This window comes from Nycticebus coucang, chromosome 23 (genome assembly GCF_027406575.1).
Source record: "Nycticebus coucang isolate mNycCou1 chromosome 23, mNycCou1.pri, whole genome shotgun sequence".
Lineage (NCBI taxonomy): Eukaryota > Metazoa > Chordata > Mammalia > Primates > Lorisidae > Nycticebus > Nycticebus coucang.
In genome coordinates, this window is record NC_069802.1 from 5,052,607 (window position 1) to 5,069,576 (window position 16,970).

The window sequence follows — 16,970 nt, forward strand, 5'->3', positions numbered from 1 at the left end:
GTTATTGTTTGCTTTTTCTGTTTTAATAGGCTTTCCTCTTAACATCCTTTGCTTGTTGCCTCACTTAATCCAGCATTTTGACAGTCCAACTCAGTTTTGCAAAGAAACAGCTAGTCGGATAGCAAAGGTAAGAAGCTATGGGGAAGGATGACACAGCCGGGACATCCTTACTCTGTAGTTTATCCTGAGGGGGGAATCTCTTTAAAAATCTTTTTACTGTCACTTCCTGTGTGAATTTTGCATCTAAATTTTTACTCATTTTTTTATGCACATAAAGGGGTCATATATTATAGTAATGGGAGTTACCACTCAAATGACAGTGAATAAAATTATTGATTAGAGTAACACTCCTGAGTCTGAGTCTTTTTCTGCTCCTTTTCCCAACTTCATCCTTGCCTGTCAGCGTCTCTTTTGTTCATTTAGTCACCACCAGACTTTTACTGAGCCCCGGGTCGGGTGCTACAGATACGACAGTGGGCAAAGTAGACAGAATACTTGCCCTCGTGCAGCTTATCACGGGAAGGCAGTCAAGTGAGCAGAGGGGCAGCAGAATCCGGGCGGGCCTTTAGCAATGGGAGGGCAAAACAGTCCAGGAGCGCAGAGAGCAAAGGGCTTTGTGGAGGGAGTGATGGCTAAGCTGACGTCAAAGGCTGAATAGGAGGACACAGAATCAGATCCCTGCACGGCAGGCAAAGAGTTGGCTTAGGGGACTGAAGTCCTCTAGGCAGAAGAAGTTACATGTGCAGAGGCCTGGAGGAAGAAGAGGGCAGAATAATACTGGTATTTTGGGGATTCTGAGAGTTCTCTCTTCACCTGCCTTTTTCCCTTTTAACGCTCTTTCTCTTCTCTCTGCTCCCTTCATTTCTTTTTTTCTTCCCTATTTAGCTTTTTCTCTCCCATTTTACAAATAATTAAATCATCAGTTAACATTTGTTTAGAAGTATTATAGCTCTTAATTTCAAAAAAATGCAATTTTTGACATTTTGTAGTTTTAATGATTTCCTCTCTTAAGCACGATAAGGAACTCTCAAATCGCTGCCCTTCTATTTAAATATAATTATTAATTTTTTGCAGGGGTATCAAACATTGAGTCTTTGGGAAAAGCCTTTTCAGACTGAAAACATAAATAGTTACAGGAAGGAGTTCTATAAATTCACATGTAATATACACACAGGAAATTTGAACTGGGGGCGGTGAGTGGATAGCAACATAGTAAGAGAACCTAGCCAAAGTGCGAGAAAAATGTAGGCGTTTTCAGCAGAAGGAAATAAGCAAATAAAATCCGTAGGAGAAGCTTTATTTGTATAAGCAATGTTTTTAAAAAGCTGAGATTGGTTACGGTGCCAGCCACGTACCCGGAGGCTGGCAGGTTTGAAACCAGCCTGGACCTGCTAAGCAACAATGACAACTACAACAACAACAACAAAAATAGCCAGGCGTGTGGCGGGCGCCTGTAGTCCCAGCTACTTGGAGGCTGAGGCAAGAGAATCGCTGAAGCCCAAGAGTTTGAGATTGCTGTGAGCTGTGATGCCACAGAACTCTACCATGGGCGACTTAGGGAGACTCTGTCTCTTTAAAAAAAAAAAAAAAAAAAAAAGCTGAGATTTAATTAGCAAATAGCACAGTAAATGCAGAAAGCCAAATAAAACACCCATGTTCCATGGCCCAGATTTTAATACTGATAGGTGCAAATTTATTTCTGGGTGTCAACATACCAAAAAAAAATTACTACCAACCCAGTTAAACCCATTAACAATAACAAGAGGAAGAACCTTTTCACTATCTTGAAATGTAGTAAATGGCAAGAAAATATTTAGTTAAGTACACCATTGACTCCATCCCAATTAAATTTCTAAATTAGATTTGGAGAGATTTGTACCATAGTCATTTTAAAATCTTACCGTAATCATTTTAAAAGCATGTATTTTAAAGAAGAGCTTTTATTATAGCTAATGGAAACCTCTTTAAGAAAATTATAATAAGCCAAAAATTATCTTTCATTCTCGGTTTTATTTAATGATTTATTCCAATATAACATTAAATATCAAGAGGGGATGAAAAATTATTATTGAAAATAAAATATTACCTTTGAAAATAATTACTTCAGAGAAAGCAACTACATATATTTGTGCCAGTAAGGCATAAAGGGATATCAAATGTAAAATTTATTAAGAGAACGTTAATATCCTATGGACACATTAGCAAAATTTTATAAGCAAGGATTTTTTTCCCCTACATGAAGGGTTAGAAAGAAAATAAAAGGGAAAAAACTATATATTGGTTTAATTTGAGATGTCGAGAAAATAAAAGGCATAAATCCCATTAAAGGGGAAGTCACAGCATTTAAGAGGGCCACTGAAAAGGTGCTGAACTCCTGCTAAACACAGGGCTGAGGAAGGGAAGCCGCACGGTGGCCCGGCCTGAAGGTGTCACAGCCTCCTGTACCAAGCTTCTGGTAACCACAGAAGGGCACAGGAAAATCTCAAATAGCTTTTTTGTTTTAAAGAAATCAAATATGGCCTTCTGTGATTCAGAAAGTGTTTTTAAGTCTTTTCTTCCTGTGGAGCTGTGCACAAAGGTTCTCTCTCCTTGTGCTTTTAGCAACCTGCAGGATGTGAATTAAATTGATTCCTTAATTATTCTCTCATGTAACTGTTGAGAGTAATTTTCTGCCATTATGTGCTTCCTCATTATGCAAATCTCCCTAGTTCTACTGTTTGTGCCTTTTGGAGAGCACAAAATGTCAAAATGAGGCAACACTTAGGACAAATATTATTCTCTTTAGCGATTCATCATAGCAAAAATAGTAATGCTGAAAAGTTTGTTATAAAACATACTCTTTCTAGAACATATTTTTAACCTGGTACTTTAAAAATGCCAAAATTAAATCTGAGTCCTTGGCTTTCTATAAAATTTCACAGCATATAGTCCAAGGAATTTTCTCCCTTTTCAAAAATAGATTTTTTTTAAAACTATGCTTTAGAAAAAATATAAAAATTCTATAAAAAAATATTTTATTCTTCAGGAAAGTTTATAATTTAAAGAATTTAAACAAATTATTGTGAAACTGTAAAATTTCACAGCACCTAAAGAGCTTTAGGTGTTTTCCTGAAGTGATTTTTATAAATATGGTAAATTATTATGTCTTGAAATACAAATAGCTAGCCCAATAGCAATGAAATTCTTCTTCTTTCTGGTATCTGTTTTATGGGTAAAAGACTAGTGCATGAAATTAGTTGCTCTTAATGGTTTTGTAAAGTAAACTTCCAAGGTATTATGTTAATAGTCTCTGCAGAGTCCTGCAAACTCTGTATCTTGGGCCCATCAAGTGTTAATGTCCAAATGATGAATTTAGGCCTTCCCAAGCCTATTAAATGTCTTATGAATTATCAAGGTAAAACCCAGTGGTGCTCAGTTGAAAGTTGAAAAACTACACACACAAACACTAGGTTGCCATAAAGTTCATGTGCAATTGTCTATTTTAAATTGTACACGAACTTTATGGCCACTTGTATGTATATTTTAAAAGATAGTACTCTAATTTCTTTAGCAAATGTTCTAGGAAGCTGTAACAATCTATATGAAACATCAGTGCGGTGGAATGATAAGTGAGGAAGGTGAGAAAAGGGAAACCAAAGGCAGAAATGACCACGAGGCCTTTACGATCCATCTGGGGGACTGGCGTGGCCCTCTCGCGGTTTTGCCCTGCTCAGCTCTCCCCGGAAGAGGCTAAGGAACCTCCTCGCCAGTAACTCCAGGAAGAGAGAGACTGAGAAGGTGCATTTGGTCAGTAAGGTCCCTTGCAAACATTTGTTGATTCGGATTCCATAGAACTGCATCAAACAAAATGAAAAGTCAATACCCAAAACACTGGCACAGAGCTTCAGGTGTTTTCCTGAAGAGCAAGCAGTTTGGGGTCCACTCTGCAGACTCTCATCCATTGGAGATGCAGGATGCCGAGTTTTACCAGGGCCCCAGTGACATCCCGTGACCCTTACCATACGTGTTGAGGCTCTTGACGATTGACTGTCCTGCTGAGATTGTCTTGGGCCCAGCTGGGGTCTGAAACATTTTCCCCCCAACACAGCAGCACTGACCCCCCTGAGAACTGCAAGGTTGAGTCAGCCTGTGTAGGCACCTGTGCACGGAGTCATGTACAGGTTCGATGAAACAGTTCTAAAATTGCGTCTGGGGTTTACAAGACCATACATGGGTTTTTACCAAAGACAGTTTTACAGTTCTTTAGACCAAAGAAAGCCGTCCAATTTGGTATCTCCAGAAAGGTTGGACAAGTTAATCCTCTTTCCATAATGCCTGTGCCTTTCTACTGTGTTGAAATACCATGTATTAAAAGTTTAGATGCCTAAGTTAGTTCATTAAATAACATTTAGCATAAAATCAAGATTAAACTTTAAATACCAGGTATTAAAAGTTAATATGTCTAAGTTATTTCATTAAATAAATACATTTAACATAAAATCAAGTTTAAACTCTTATCTCTTAGGGGAATGAAATGATTTTATTTATTTTACAGGTTTGCGCAGAAGACAAATGCCCGACGCTAGTCCACCTGGCGCACATGATGAGTCTGTACAGCACACACACCTATTCCAGAGACTGTCCCAACTGGATCAACGTCGTGTGCAGATACCTGCACGACTCCTTCTCTGACACCACGTTTAACCTTGTGACTTATCTTGCAGAGGTAAATTTACAAAATACGTATGTGTATATATATTCTTTTTAATTGTTCTGTGGCAGAATTTTCAAATGAAATTTCAGAATTTCTAGAAGCAGCACTGGTACTAATACTCAAATTGTCTTTACGAGTGAATATCAATGACATTTTTAAAAAGAAAAAGATGGGTAATATCTTTCAAGTGCAAAGGAAGTTTTTATAAAGGTGGGTTCTGGGGTTTTCATTTCAAATGTTTATTTCCTTATTAGTGACATAAAACGAAATAAAGTAAACCTCTCTTTTATTTAAAATGCAAAAGAGGTTTGTAGTGGTATTAATCCTAGGGAATGGTTATAATTTTTATTTCTGCAAAATTAGTTCTTGGCTTTGAAATCCTTTTTAAAATACTAATACGGCATACAATAGCATTTCTGCTAGCTAAGATTTTATTTTAATAATGTATTTTCTTGCTATCTAAAATACAATTTTTGAGGGGACAACAACGTACCTACAGAACAGCATAAAAAGTTAATATTTCCGTGACACATACGAAGGGAACTTCATGCCTAGAGAAGTGAATGACTGAGCAGATAGCCACGAGAACCTCGAGAGGAAGCCGTTCCTAATCACTCAAAAGTTGGCCACTTAAAGTAATAGCTTCCTTTTTAAACATGAAACAAACTTAAGTTATTCAACTGACTAAGTATTTCAAATATTGTTCATAACACTAAATCATCAAGGCTGACATCATAAAATACTTCAAGACTGATAGGAATTTTTTTTAAGTATTGGTTTTGGTAGGTTTCCCACCATAAACTTTATATTTAAGCTGACAGTGTGAACTGTCTGTCTAGCAGCTTCTGAGCCTGAATTAAAGCATATCATTAGGTTTATCTAATAACTGTACCTGTAGGGTGACAGCAATGGAAGACCAGGGCTGCCCTCCTTAATCGCCCTCGCATTCAAGTGCCATAGACCAGCTTCACGTTTGCACCAGCATTAAACTCGCCATCAAGGTAGCACTTGCTCTCTCTGAAGATCCAGTCGGGGGTTCTGAGGTCCAGACCTGGAGTGATAACAGCTTTGTGTGTACCACAGGTGGACAATAATTCCCCACTCTGTAAAGAGAACACTTTTTGTTCCTTTTGGTGTTATTTATTATTAATAAATCTCAAATGATTACTAACAGTTATATTAAAACTAGGTACCTGTTTATAAAACCTCCATATCTTTAGTTTAATCTGCCCTGCAAACCTTACAAGGTGTGAGATATTGCTATTTTATACTTAAAAAAGAAACCAAGGCTCAGAGAGGTCAGCAACTTTGAGATGATATAGCTAATAAATAGCTGGTATCATTGGTTTGCAAGCAGTTTTCCTTTGGTGATGGTGGTTTTGCTTTTAACCTAAAATAAATAGTTTAAAACTAAGTTAGTTAAGGAAACAAAGCACCGTAATTTAGATGAAAAATCATTATCTAATTTTCCTTTCTGAACTAGGGAAAATAGTAGTAATAAACATTGCCTTTTACTTTGTTCATCTCTAGATTTCTGATAATCTAACTATAAACTCATGGATCTAAGCTGTTGTTTTTCAACATCGTAAATGTAAATACTGAGGTTTTTTTTTTTTTTATTGTTGGGGATTCATTGAGGGTACAATAAGCCAGGTTACACTGATTGCAATTAATACGGAGTTTTAACTTGATTAATTTGTACTTTTAAATATTCCTTTCAGCTCTTAGAAAAAGGATTGTCCAGTATGCAGCAGTCCCTGCTGCAGATCATCTATAGTCTACTGAGCCATATTGACCTGTCTGCAGCCCCAGTCAAGCAGTTTAATCTGGAGATCATAAAGATTATTGGCAAATATGTACAGGTGCGTGACTACAAAGCAGTCTACAATGGGGCACTGTTCATTCAAAGCCATTTATAATTGAAAAATTGGTAGCGCCTTAAATGTCCAAGAGTAAAGTGATTAATCCATAAACCATGTTTTTAGAAATATTTACAACATGGAAAATAGTCTCAACGTAAATGTAAAAACCAGGCTCTGAATGCTAGGATTGCTGTGGTTCCTACTTTTTCTCTTTCTTGAGGTGGGGTCTCATTCTGTTTCCTGGGCTAGAGCTCACTGCATCTTTGAACTCCTGGGTTCAAGCAATTCTCCCGCCACCATGCCTAGCTAATTTTTCTTAATTTTGTAGAGACAGAGTCTTGCTATATTGCCCAACTAGTCTCAAACTCCTGGCCTCAACTAGTCCTCCCTCCAGCCTGCCATAGGGCCAGGCCTGGCCTGATTCCTACTTTTGATTTTAACAATTCCATCTACAAATGGGCATTTCAGTGATGACGAGAAGGAGCCGTCCCCTCTGGAGAGTAGGATTGTGAGCCACTGTTGTCACTCCTATCATTGCACTTTTGTTTCTTAACCAGATTTTACATAATGAACAAACGCTACTTTTAGAAACAGAGGGCCTCTTTGAGGGACCTATATTTTAGAGTTACCTTTTCTGTCTGATAAAAAGTATTAAATATTTAGAAAGTAGAAAAGCAAACTTGATTTAAATGTAGATGATAAGTCAGCCTGGTCTGTATTTAATTTCACCTTTGAACTATCTGATAAGAAAAGCATTGAGTGCTGAGCATACCAGTGGATCTAATTTATCAAAGAACACAGCTGGAACAGATCAATTTTGAGTTTATACTCCAGTTATATTTGCATGCACTTAGAAAAAAGACGTACTTAGCTAGAAATGAATTTGTTCCAGTCCGTATCTGATAGTAATAAGCCTATATGAAGTGGGTTTATTAGTTTAGTCATATAGGGTGGCCATAAAGTTCGTGTGCAATTTAAATTTAAATGTAATTTAAGTATAATCCAGATTACCCAGAAAATCAGTGATTGCAAATATTCAAAAAACACGAGTTTTTGGTGGCCCTATGTATCTTCTGTGTCTTATCTCTCAATGAGTAAGGCTTTTCCAAGTAATTATACTTCCTTCTAAAGCACATTTCTCTTCTCTTAAAGTTTAATGAAGTTAACTAGTCAGATATTTGCGGGATCTTACATAGAAACACATACCGCACAGAATTTCTAATTCATGAGCTGTGAACACATTTCTTCTGTTCAGAACCATAAGCTCACATGCCCCCTGGACAAGCAAGTAAACAGAGGGAACGTGGGTTTGTGCCGAGGAACCTGCATATCCCCGGTCTGAAAGGAAGGTGACGTTGCCTTCCCTGATGGTGGTCATGGTGGGACACACGTCCGGTGCACCCAGAACTTCTTGATTTTAGAGAAGCTTGAAATCCAGATTTTTTTTCTCTAAAATCTCCTAATTTTAAAATGTTGACTCAAATTTCTCTCCAAATTTCTTCTTAAATATTATATGAACCAAGATCATCATTTAGCTAATGACTCATCACAGTAACTTGTGCTGTATTTAAAAACTGAACATTTTATAGAATTGAACTCCCAATACTCTTACATTTAGACCCAGCTACCAGGATGATTTATGGAAATCTCCCTGAAGAAATTTAGCCTTTCATGATGTCCAGAGCTTCTAATTATTCTGTTAGGGAAAAAAAAAATGACAATTTCTACTTAGTCATGACTTTCTTTAATATAAACAGGTTTGTTACAGTGATGTTCTTAGAATGTCACAGTATCATGTAGACCGTTTTATTCTTAAATATTTTGTAGTTTAGGTGTCTTTATATCAAGATGTTGTTAACTAAATTGGATGACTCAGTTCTGCCAAAGATTTTTCACTATCTCTTTGCTATTGTTGTTTTAGTGGTGTTTTTTTCTTTCTTCAGATGTCAACTATGAAGGAATATATATAATACAAGGTTGAGATGTGATTTTGATACCATAAACAAGAAAAAAAAATTTTTCTATGTATTCTTTCAAGTAGATGGTAAAAGAAAGACATTGTAAATTTTTACATACATACATATTTTCATTGTATTGTACAGTAGCTCACTCTTACATAAATATGTATTTGTGACTTGTATATGTTAATTATCTTTTAAACCAGAGTCCTTACTGGAAGGAAGCCCTTAACATACTAAAACTGGTGGTGTCACGCTCCGCGAGTCTTGTTGTGCCCAATGACATCCCCAAGACCTACGGAGGAGATATGGGTTCTCCTGAAATATCCTTCACTAAAATTTTTAATAATGTTTCTAAGGAGTTGCCTGGGAAGACTTTAGATTTTCATTTTGATATATCTGAGGTAAGATATTCAGAAACTGGTTCATTCATTCACTCTCTCCTTCCACCAGCAGTGTCTGAGCCCACCCTCAGGGGTTGGCACCTGTGGCAGCTGTTAGGAAAAGCAGGGGATGGGTGGGGCGTAGGCCACTCTCAGGAAGACCATCTCTAGGGGTGACAGGCAAATAAACATGGTGATTGGTGCTTGACTAGAAGTGAATTAAAAGTGTTTTGCGTACTATCTGGCACTTACCTAAATGTAGGGTTCCAGGAAGGAAATACATCTGACCTGAGCATTGAAAGGCAAGGTTAAGCCTAGAGACCCATATGTGGCAATTTGGGGGGAGAGGTTAAATCAAAGGAGACGGAGCAGGTGTGAGTACAGGCGTGTATGGCATGCCTGGAGCACAGAGTTCAGCAGATGCAGGCTGAAGGCTCGGGGAGGGCAAGAGCACAGCAGTCTTACGTTCCATGATAACAAGCTGGTGTTTTCTCTTCTTTTATTTTCTTTTATTTTTTTTTTTTTGGCCGGGGCTGGGTTTGAACCCGCCACCTCCGGCATATGGGACCGGCGCCCTACTCCTTGAGCCACAGGCGCCGCACAAGCTGGTGTTTTCTTAATCCAGTGGGAGCTCTGAAATGATTGGCATTTTAGGAAGATCACTCTAATAACAAGCAGGGATGGGAATTAGTAAGGGATCTGTTAGAATAATCTGGGTAAAAAATTAGATGGGGCTGTCCCAAGACAATCATAGAGGAAGAAGGAAAGGGTCGTTTACAAAAAGACCAAGGAAGAAACTGATGGGATTTGATAGGAAGGGAGGAAGAGCCCTCGGGTTTGAGCAATGGCCCTGACAGCTGAGTGGGTGGTGGCGCCAGGAAGGAGAGGGCAACGAGTTGGGTCTTGGACACATGGACTCTAAAGGGACGAAAACATAGCAGCGCAGACACCTAGAGGGCAAGTAGATTTCAGGAGCTGAATGTTTAGAGGAAAACTTGAGTAGAAGTAACAATTTAAGGGTTTTCAGTATTGTATAAATAGTTAAAACCATGAACGAAAAACTAAAAAGAAAACAAAACTAAAATAAAATGAAACCTGAGAAGCCGAATACTTTAGGGCTAGACAGAGGCCAGGGCCAGTCTAGGAGGAAACTGCAGCCCGACTGTGGTGCATATTAATGCACAACTCACATAAGGATTTTTGACCCTTGCTGGGAACCCTGGATTTTCTTTTCCTCCTCCCTCTGGCACCTGAGCCCACTCTTTGACTGTGATGCCCGTGAAATGGTGGTCTGGAAGCCAAAGGAATATTGTTTGAAGAAGGAAGTGATCGATTAAGTGTTGTAGGGAGGTTGACAAAGATAAAAAATTGGAGATCTAATTTTTTATTGACTAAGATTATATAGAAAAAGCTTCTTATTACAGTTTCAGTCTTGGTATTAGAATTTATTCAGATCTTTCTGGGGTTTTTTTTTCTAGATAGGAAGTACATTTATTGCTAACTTTTAAATTAGTAATGTCTGAGAATTTCTAATCTGACGTATATAACATGAGAACATGCTAGAGAAACTTGGCTTCCCTGTTTCTTCTGAGTTATAAATTAACCATGTAACTTCATTATTGTATTTGAAGCAGTAATATGAATTCTCAAAACATTTTGTATTCTTAATTTCCATTTGTTTCATCTAAATTCCTCAGTACCTGCCAAGCACAGGCACTGGAGATAAGCTGGAGGTAGATGGCTGCCCACACAGGGTCCCGGGGACACGTATAGTAGGAGAGACAAGCACACAGAACTGACCGTCACTGTGGTCAGCGCCCCCTCGTGATTACACAGAGGTGGCGGGCGAGGGGTTGGGGGGAGGTCTGGAGTCCATAGTAAAAGATGATTGGGAGTTACTTACTGGATATTCCATGCAAAGTAGGCAACATGTGCCAAACTCAAGTCCATAAACAGTCATAGTATGTTTGGGAAACAGTAGCAAGCTCGTCCTGCTGGAGTGTGATGGTCTGGAGTAGGCGTCCTCAAACTGCGGCCCACAGGCCACGTGAGGCGGTGTGATTGTATTTGTTCCCATTTTGTTTTTTTACTTCAAAATAAGATATGTGCAGTGTGCACAGGAATTTGTTCATAGTTTTTTTTTTTAACTATAGTCTGGCCCTCCAATGGTCTGAGGGACAGTAACTGGCCCCCTGTTTAAAAAGTTTGAGGACCCCTGGTCTGGAGGGAGTGGTAGTATTTGAGGCCAGGGACATAAGAAGGAAACAGATCATAAAGGGACTTGAGACGTCTGTGGCTTACACATGAACTTGGATTTTATTTTTCAAATGCAAATTCAAAATACTCTGCAAAGCCAAGTAAAGACAAATGAGTTTTGGATCATCATAGAATTTTTACTAAGACAAATTTTGGGAATATTACACATCAGATTTGTAGGAAGATGCTCCCTAGAAGTTTTCCTCTTTAAAGTTGCTACTTATCTTCAATATTGGTAAACCACATTGAAGCACACTAAAAAAAAAAAAAATACCAAAATTTAACAGCTCTTAAATCTGAGTGGTGAGAATATGGGGGATTTTTTTGTATAAAGAATCTTTTGTATATTTTCTGAGCTTTCTACAAGGAGGATATATTTTACAATCACGGTGAAGGGAAGGTGGAAGTGGTGATTTTTAAAGAAAGCAGATTGTATTTAAAATAAGAATAGGTTTTCTGATAATCCCAGATATAAAGTTATTATTTTCAATAATGTAAAGTCTCTTGACTTAAAAAAAGATATCATTACCTTTGATTTTTATAATATCAACCTCATGCTAAATAATTTCTCTCCTTAGGTTGTTTTTCTGGCTGTTTGTAAAAAATGTCATTATAGGTGCACTGTTAAGTCTTTCGAGTTTATTTCATGATTTTCGAGGCCAACGCTGGCATTTTGTTTCTGTGTAGACACCAATTATTGGGCACAAATACGGCGACCAGCACGGTGCGGCCGGGAGGAGTGGGAAACCCAAGGCGGCCGCTGTCACTAGAAGCACCTCCTCGACGTCCTCTGGTTCCAATTCCAATGCCTTGGTCCCTGTCAGTTGGAAAAGGCCACAGTTGTCACAGGTAGAGAAGGAACATCAAATTGGACATTCATAGAATAGAAGAATCAATTTTGTTACATGTTTGAAAGCTTGAGAATACCTCTTATTTTATCAGTAATCAGTAACGTTTGAATTTTTTTTTTTCTTTAGCGAAGAACAAGGGAAAAGCTGATGAATGTGCTTTCTCTCTGTGGTCCAGAGTCCGGCCTCCCAAAGAATCCATCAGTGAGTAATCATAACGTCACCTGTGAAGCTTTTCAAAATCATGGTATTAGGTGAAGAAATGATTCAAGTGTGGAGGTGACCACAGGCAGTCCAGGGGACACCACGTAGGAGAGACAGGCACATAAAGAATCAACAGTTACTGTGGCAAATGTCCAGGTGTGATTCCACAGAGGTGGCAGTTAGAGGGGGCCTCCTGAGAAATCCTTGCTTGCCTTTTCTAATTTTCCTAACTTACGTATTAACTAAGAATGAAAACAATACTTCTTTTCTGTTGTGACCCTGGCAGCATTGCTAATGAGGTATTCAGCTAGTTGGCCATGAAGACCAAACTTGAGCTCTAAATGTATTGAAGGACGAGGTGCAGTGGCCGTGGGATGCCGGCAGCTTATGTGCAAAGTGACAAACCTGACAGGTGGACTTGTTTTCTTTCTTCTTTCTGTTTTTTTTTTTTTGTGGGGCATCAGGTCATATTTTCTTCTAATGAGGATTTGGAGGCCGCCGACCAGCAGACCAGCCTAATTCCTACCACAGAGGACATGATTCAGGAGGAAGAAACAGCGATGGAAGATAGCAGCAGTGAGCAACAGTTTGGCGTTTTTAAGGATTTTGACTTTTTAGACGTTGAACTGGAAGATGCAGAGGTAAGGATGTGGCCTTTCCCTGTTCATATTTATAGAACAGTGACAGTCGTGTGAGAAGTAAAGATTGGACCCGGGACCATTCCTCGCTGAGGTCAGCGTAAGGTCATAAAGGCAAAAATCTAACGTGGGAACTGAGTATGACTATGACAGTTAATAGCAGAATGAGCCAGAAATAAAAAGAACTTCCAGCTGTTTATCTTTAAAAACATAAAAAAGAAATTGCTTCAGAATTATTTTTAGCATACGCTTAGTCTAAAATATTTTGCATGAGGTATACAAATTAATATGTAACAAACTAGTTAAAAATTACGTTAAGACTGATCAAGCCACTGTAAAGAGGATGGCGCTGTCCCCTGTACTGACGGTCGGGACGTGGGCTTTCTGGAACTCTTCCCTTTGGCCAGTGACTGAGGTTCTTCCTGTACCGTCCCTCACCACTTCCTTCTGGTGCAGCTAACTTTCCCCCGTGGGCTTTCACCTCTAAGTTGATTCGGTCTAAATTATAGTGATAGTGATAGAAGCTTTCTAAAAGGAAATTTAAATTCAAAAAGTAGCTTTATTTGCTCATAATATGAGCTAGTCTAGAGTTAGAGCTTATGTTTAGCTATGGCTCAGTGAAGCCTCTGGCTGTTTCTCTGCCATTCTCTAGGCTCTGCCCCTTTCTGCAAGTCATCTTGACCTCAGACAGTGGCAGGGTGGCTGTGACTGCTGTGTGTGCTCTCAGGAAGGTGAAGAAGCTGCTTCCTAAATGCTCTCAGCAAACTTCCTGTCACACCCATTGGCCCGAGTTGGGACTCACTCTGTTGCAGAGGGACCAGTACTGCCCTGGTTACCTCAGGCTATTAGGATCCATTCCATTAAGTACATTCTTAAAAGTGTTACTTGAGAAGACCAAAAGTTACTTAATATCAGGTAACTACATGCCATATCTTTTTTTTTGCAGTTTTTGGCCTGGGCTGGGTTTGAACCCGCCACCTCCGGCGTATGGGGCCGGTGCCTTACTCCTTGGAGCCACAGGTGCCGCCCAACTACATGCCATATCCTAATGGAGCTTTTTCTAAAGAATCAAAGCCCATATGAGCCCATGTGCGTTCATCAGCTCTCTCCGAGCTGTGCGTTCTTTGGCTGTGAGATGGGAGGTGGAGAGTGGAGTGTGACAGCTTATCCCATACCGTGCAGTGAGGGGTCGATGAGACCAGTTTAGGGAGATAAGATTCCCCCCTCGGTATGTGTCAGCTCCCCGCAGAGGTGAGGCCGGGAGGAAATGACCGTTGTGCCTCAGTCACACAAATGCCTTCCTGCCATCTCAGGAGTGGGGTAGGCGCCTGTTCGACACTCCACCATTTCCATGTTCCCAAAGACACGGCTGTACGTGTTCACAGGAACTCGAGAACAAGTGCTGTTCTGCACCTGGCAGGATAATAGCTTCTAGACTTTGTTTGACACTAATCCGCAGTTAATGAATTTTATGTCCCTTCCAAATATATACACAGACACAGAAACTTCTAACGGTTTCGAGAACATTCATCCTTACTCTGTGCTATGCACGTTGACACCTTCCATTCTCTCTTTTCTTTTTTTTTTTCCAAAAAAGGTCGTTTACCAACCCCTGAAACTGATTTCATGCTCGTCATTTGAAAAACATATTGTAGGAAACAGAACAGCCGGGGGAGAGGGGAGGAATGAAGAAATGTGTCCGGCCTGCAGGCTGTTTTTTCCTCAGTTCAGATTTTAAATTTCCAAAGGCAAGCTCTTGACATTTTTTGTAAAGGTGTGGTCATTTTTTTGTTTGCCCTTTTTGTTCAAAGAGCAGAGTAAATGCTTTCAAGTTTATCCAGTGTTCTAAAATGTCAGTGGTAATAAACATGGCTTTTATTAATAATAGAACCTTAGAGTGGATTAAAAGGGCTCACTGTAGTTCTATCTTTCATTCAAGTAATCTGAGGGTTGGGGGTGAGCGTGCTCATTCCCACCTCATAAATAAGGCCAAATGATATGGGCTTTCTAGAACCTGGATCTAGTCTTGTTGATTGCTACAAAACAAATTTGACTACTAATGAAACTTCTAAATATGCTCCTCCCTCCCCCCAAAGCCCACGGTGTGCATTCACTCCCTCACCAGACACACGTGTATATTAAGGGCTGCTGCCTTGATTGTGTGTTAGGCTGCATGAGCATATCTGAAATGCTGTAGGAACATGGTTTTCAGACTCTGCCCTGCAGAGCCCTGGGACTTCTAACGTACCTTGAGAAACAGCACGGACAAGTCCACAATCCAAATGACCAGAACTCCTGGCTACTGTCTTCAACCGGAGAAGCTCTGGGTTTTGTAGTTTTACACAACTGACTTTTATCTAAAATTGCATTTGTAGGCCATGCGAGGTAGCTCATGCCTGTAATCCTAGCTAGCATTCTGGGAGGCTGAGGTGGGTGGATTTCCTGAGCTCACGAGTTTGAGAACAGCCTGAGCAAGAGTGAGGCCCCATCTCTAAAAAATAAAATAAAATAAAAAAATAAATTGAGCCCAAGAGTTTGAGGTTACTGTGAGCTATGACCACTTGGCACTCTACTGAGGGCAACAAAATAAAATTCTGTGTCAAAAAAAAAAATTACATTTCAAATAAGGATTCTTTGGCTTTACCTCATTTATTTTTGAGACGGAGTTTTACTTTGTCGCCCTTGGTAGAATGCTGTGGTGTCATATCTCATAGCAACCTCAAACTTTTGGACTCAAGCAATTCTCTCTCCTCAGCCTCCCAAGTAGCTGGGACTACAGGCACCAGACACATGGCCAGCTAGTTTTTTTTTTATTTTTAGTGGAGATGAGGTCTTGCACTTGCTCAGGCTAGTCTTGAACTCCTGAGCTCATGTCTTCCACCTGCCTTGGCCTCCCAAAATGCTAGGATTACAGGTGTGAGCCAGCATGCCTGGCCTCTTCTGCTTTCCATTTAAAAACAAAAAGAAAAGAAAATATTTGAAAATCTCTAATCTGGACAGTGCCTTCCTAAGTAAAGTGGTATAAATAAGTCATATTTCACTAGCCAGCTCCATGTATTTTGTCATGTCAGGGCCTGAGAAAGATTGTAAAAATTATATTTACAAAAGCAAGATTGGCTTAGAATAACAGCAACATAACTTACATAAATCCTTATGTGGGATGAAACTGAAATCTGTCTTGTTTCTTTTGAACTCAGCAGTGGTTATATTTTGCTAGCTATGATCTTGATTTTAAATTGTTTTATATGGGGGGAGGAAGGGTCACAGTGTTTGGCACACCTCTTGGGGGAGGAACACATTTATAAGAGGGACTTTGCTTGATAAATGCAATTAGTGTAACCTGGACCTTTGTACCCTTAGTGAATCCCCAACAATAAATAAATAAATAATTTTGTAGTAAAAAATGACCATTGAATTTAGCCAGAGCCATCCTACAGACTAAAATAATTGTGACTTTGTATGTTGTCAGTTGAATGTGGGTATTTTAAGTCAATTTTTGCTTCGTACCAAATATTAAATCTATGTAAATTTGGGGGGAAGATTTTTCTTAAAGTTTGTGTTGCCAGAGTGTACCATAGAAATGTTGTTTTAAGTGTCTGTCTCTGACTTTTTCACAGTATATTATAAAGGTAGTTTGAATCACACACGTTGGCTTCCTGCACTAAGCTTAAGCCAGAGCTTGAATCAGTCTTTGGGTTTGAGAAATCAGTTTTCCCCCAAAGTGTAGCATATATCTAAATGTTTGTCTTCGTTTCTTCTAATTCTGTGTGTTTTCCCTTTTGCTAACCAGGAGCTGCAGGTGAGTTGTAGCTTGTTGTTGTGGTTCGTTTACTTGTTGTCATCTGCGATGCACCTGTCGTCTTTGTGGCCTCCCGCGTGTCCGTGTGTTAGAATAGAAGTGGCCTGGACAGTAGATTTAGTTGGTCCCCAGTAACACGAGTTAAAACAGATTGTCAACCAAATAATTTGAACCTTTTAAAGACTTGATGGTGTGTTAAAAGTTGAAAGGAATTGAAGGGCTGATTGAAACTCTGCTATTGATGGTGCATTAAGTATTTCCCATCTTGCTGTTTTCTTGGTGTATTTCATTCCCTACATTTACAAGCATATACCTGAGGTCTCAGGAGT

The 16,970-nt window shown here is 39.3% G+C and overlaps 1 protein-coding gene across 13 annotated transcripts in view; it reads left to right on the forward strand.

Annotated features, from left to right (window-relative positions):
* FRYL (FRY like transcription coactivator) overlaps positions 1–16,970 on the forward strand; it is a 267,043-nt gene that overhangs the window by 227,258 nt on the left and 22,815 nt on the right. For all 13 annotated transcript variants that reach the window (XM_053577717.1, XM_053577710.1, XM_053577715.1 and 10 more), the window contains 7 exons: positions 30–127; positions 4,535–4,705; positions 6,415–6,555; positions 8,720–8,917; positions 11,840–12,001; positions 12,130–12,204; positions 12,669–12,845. In XM_053577717.1, coding sequence (XP_053433692.1) covers positions 30–127; positions 4,535–4,705; positions 6,415–6,555; positions 8,720–8,917; positions 11,840–12,001; positions 12,130–12,204; positions 12,669–12,845 — 1,022 coding nt within the window. The remainder of the gene's footprint in view (positions 1–29; positions 128–4,534; positions 4,706–6,414; positions 6,556–8,719; positions 8,918–11,839; positions 12,002–12,129; positions 12,205–12,668; positions 12,846–16,970) is intronic.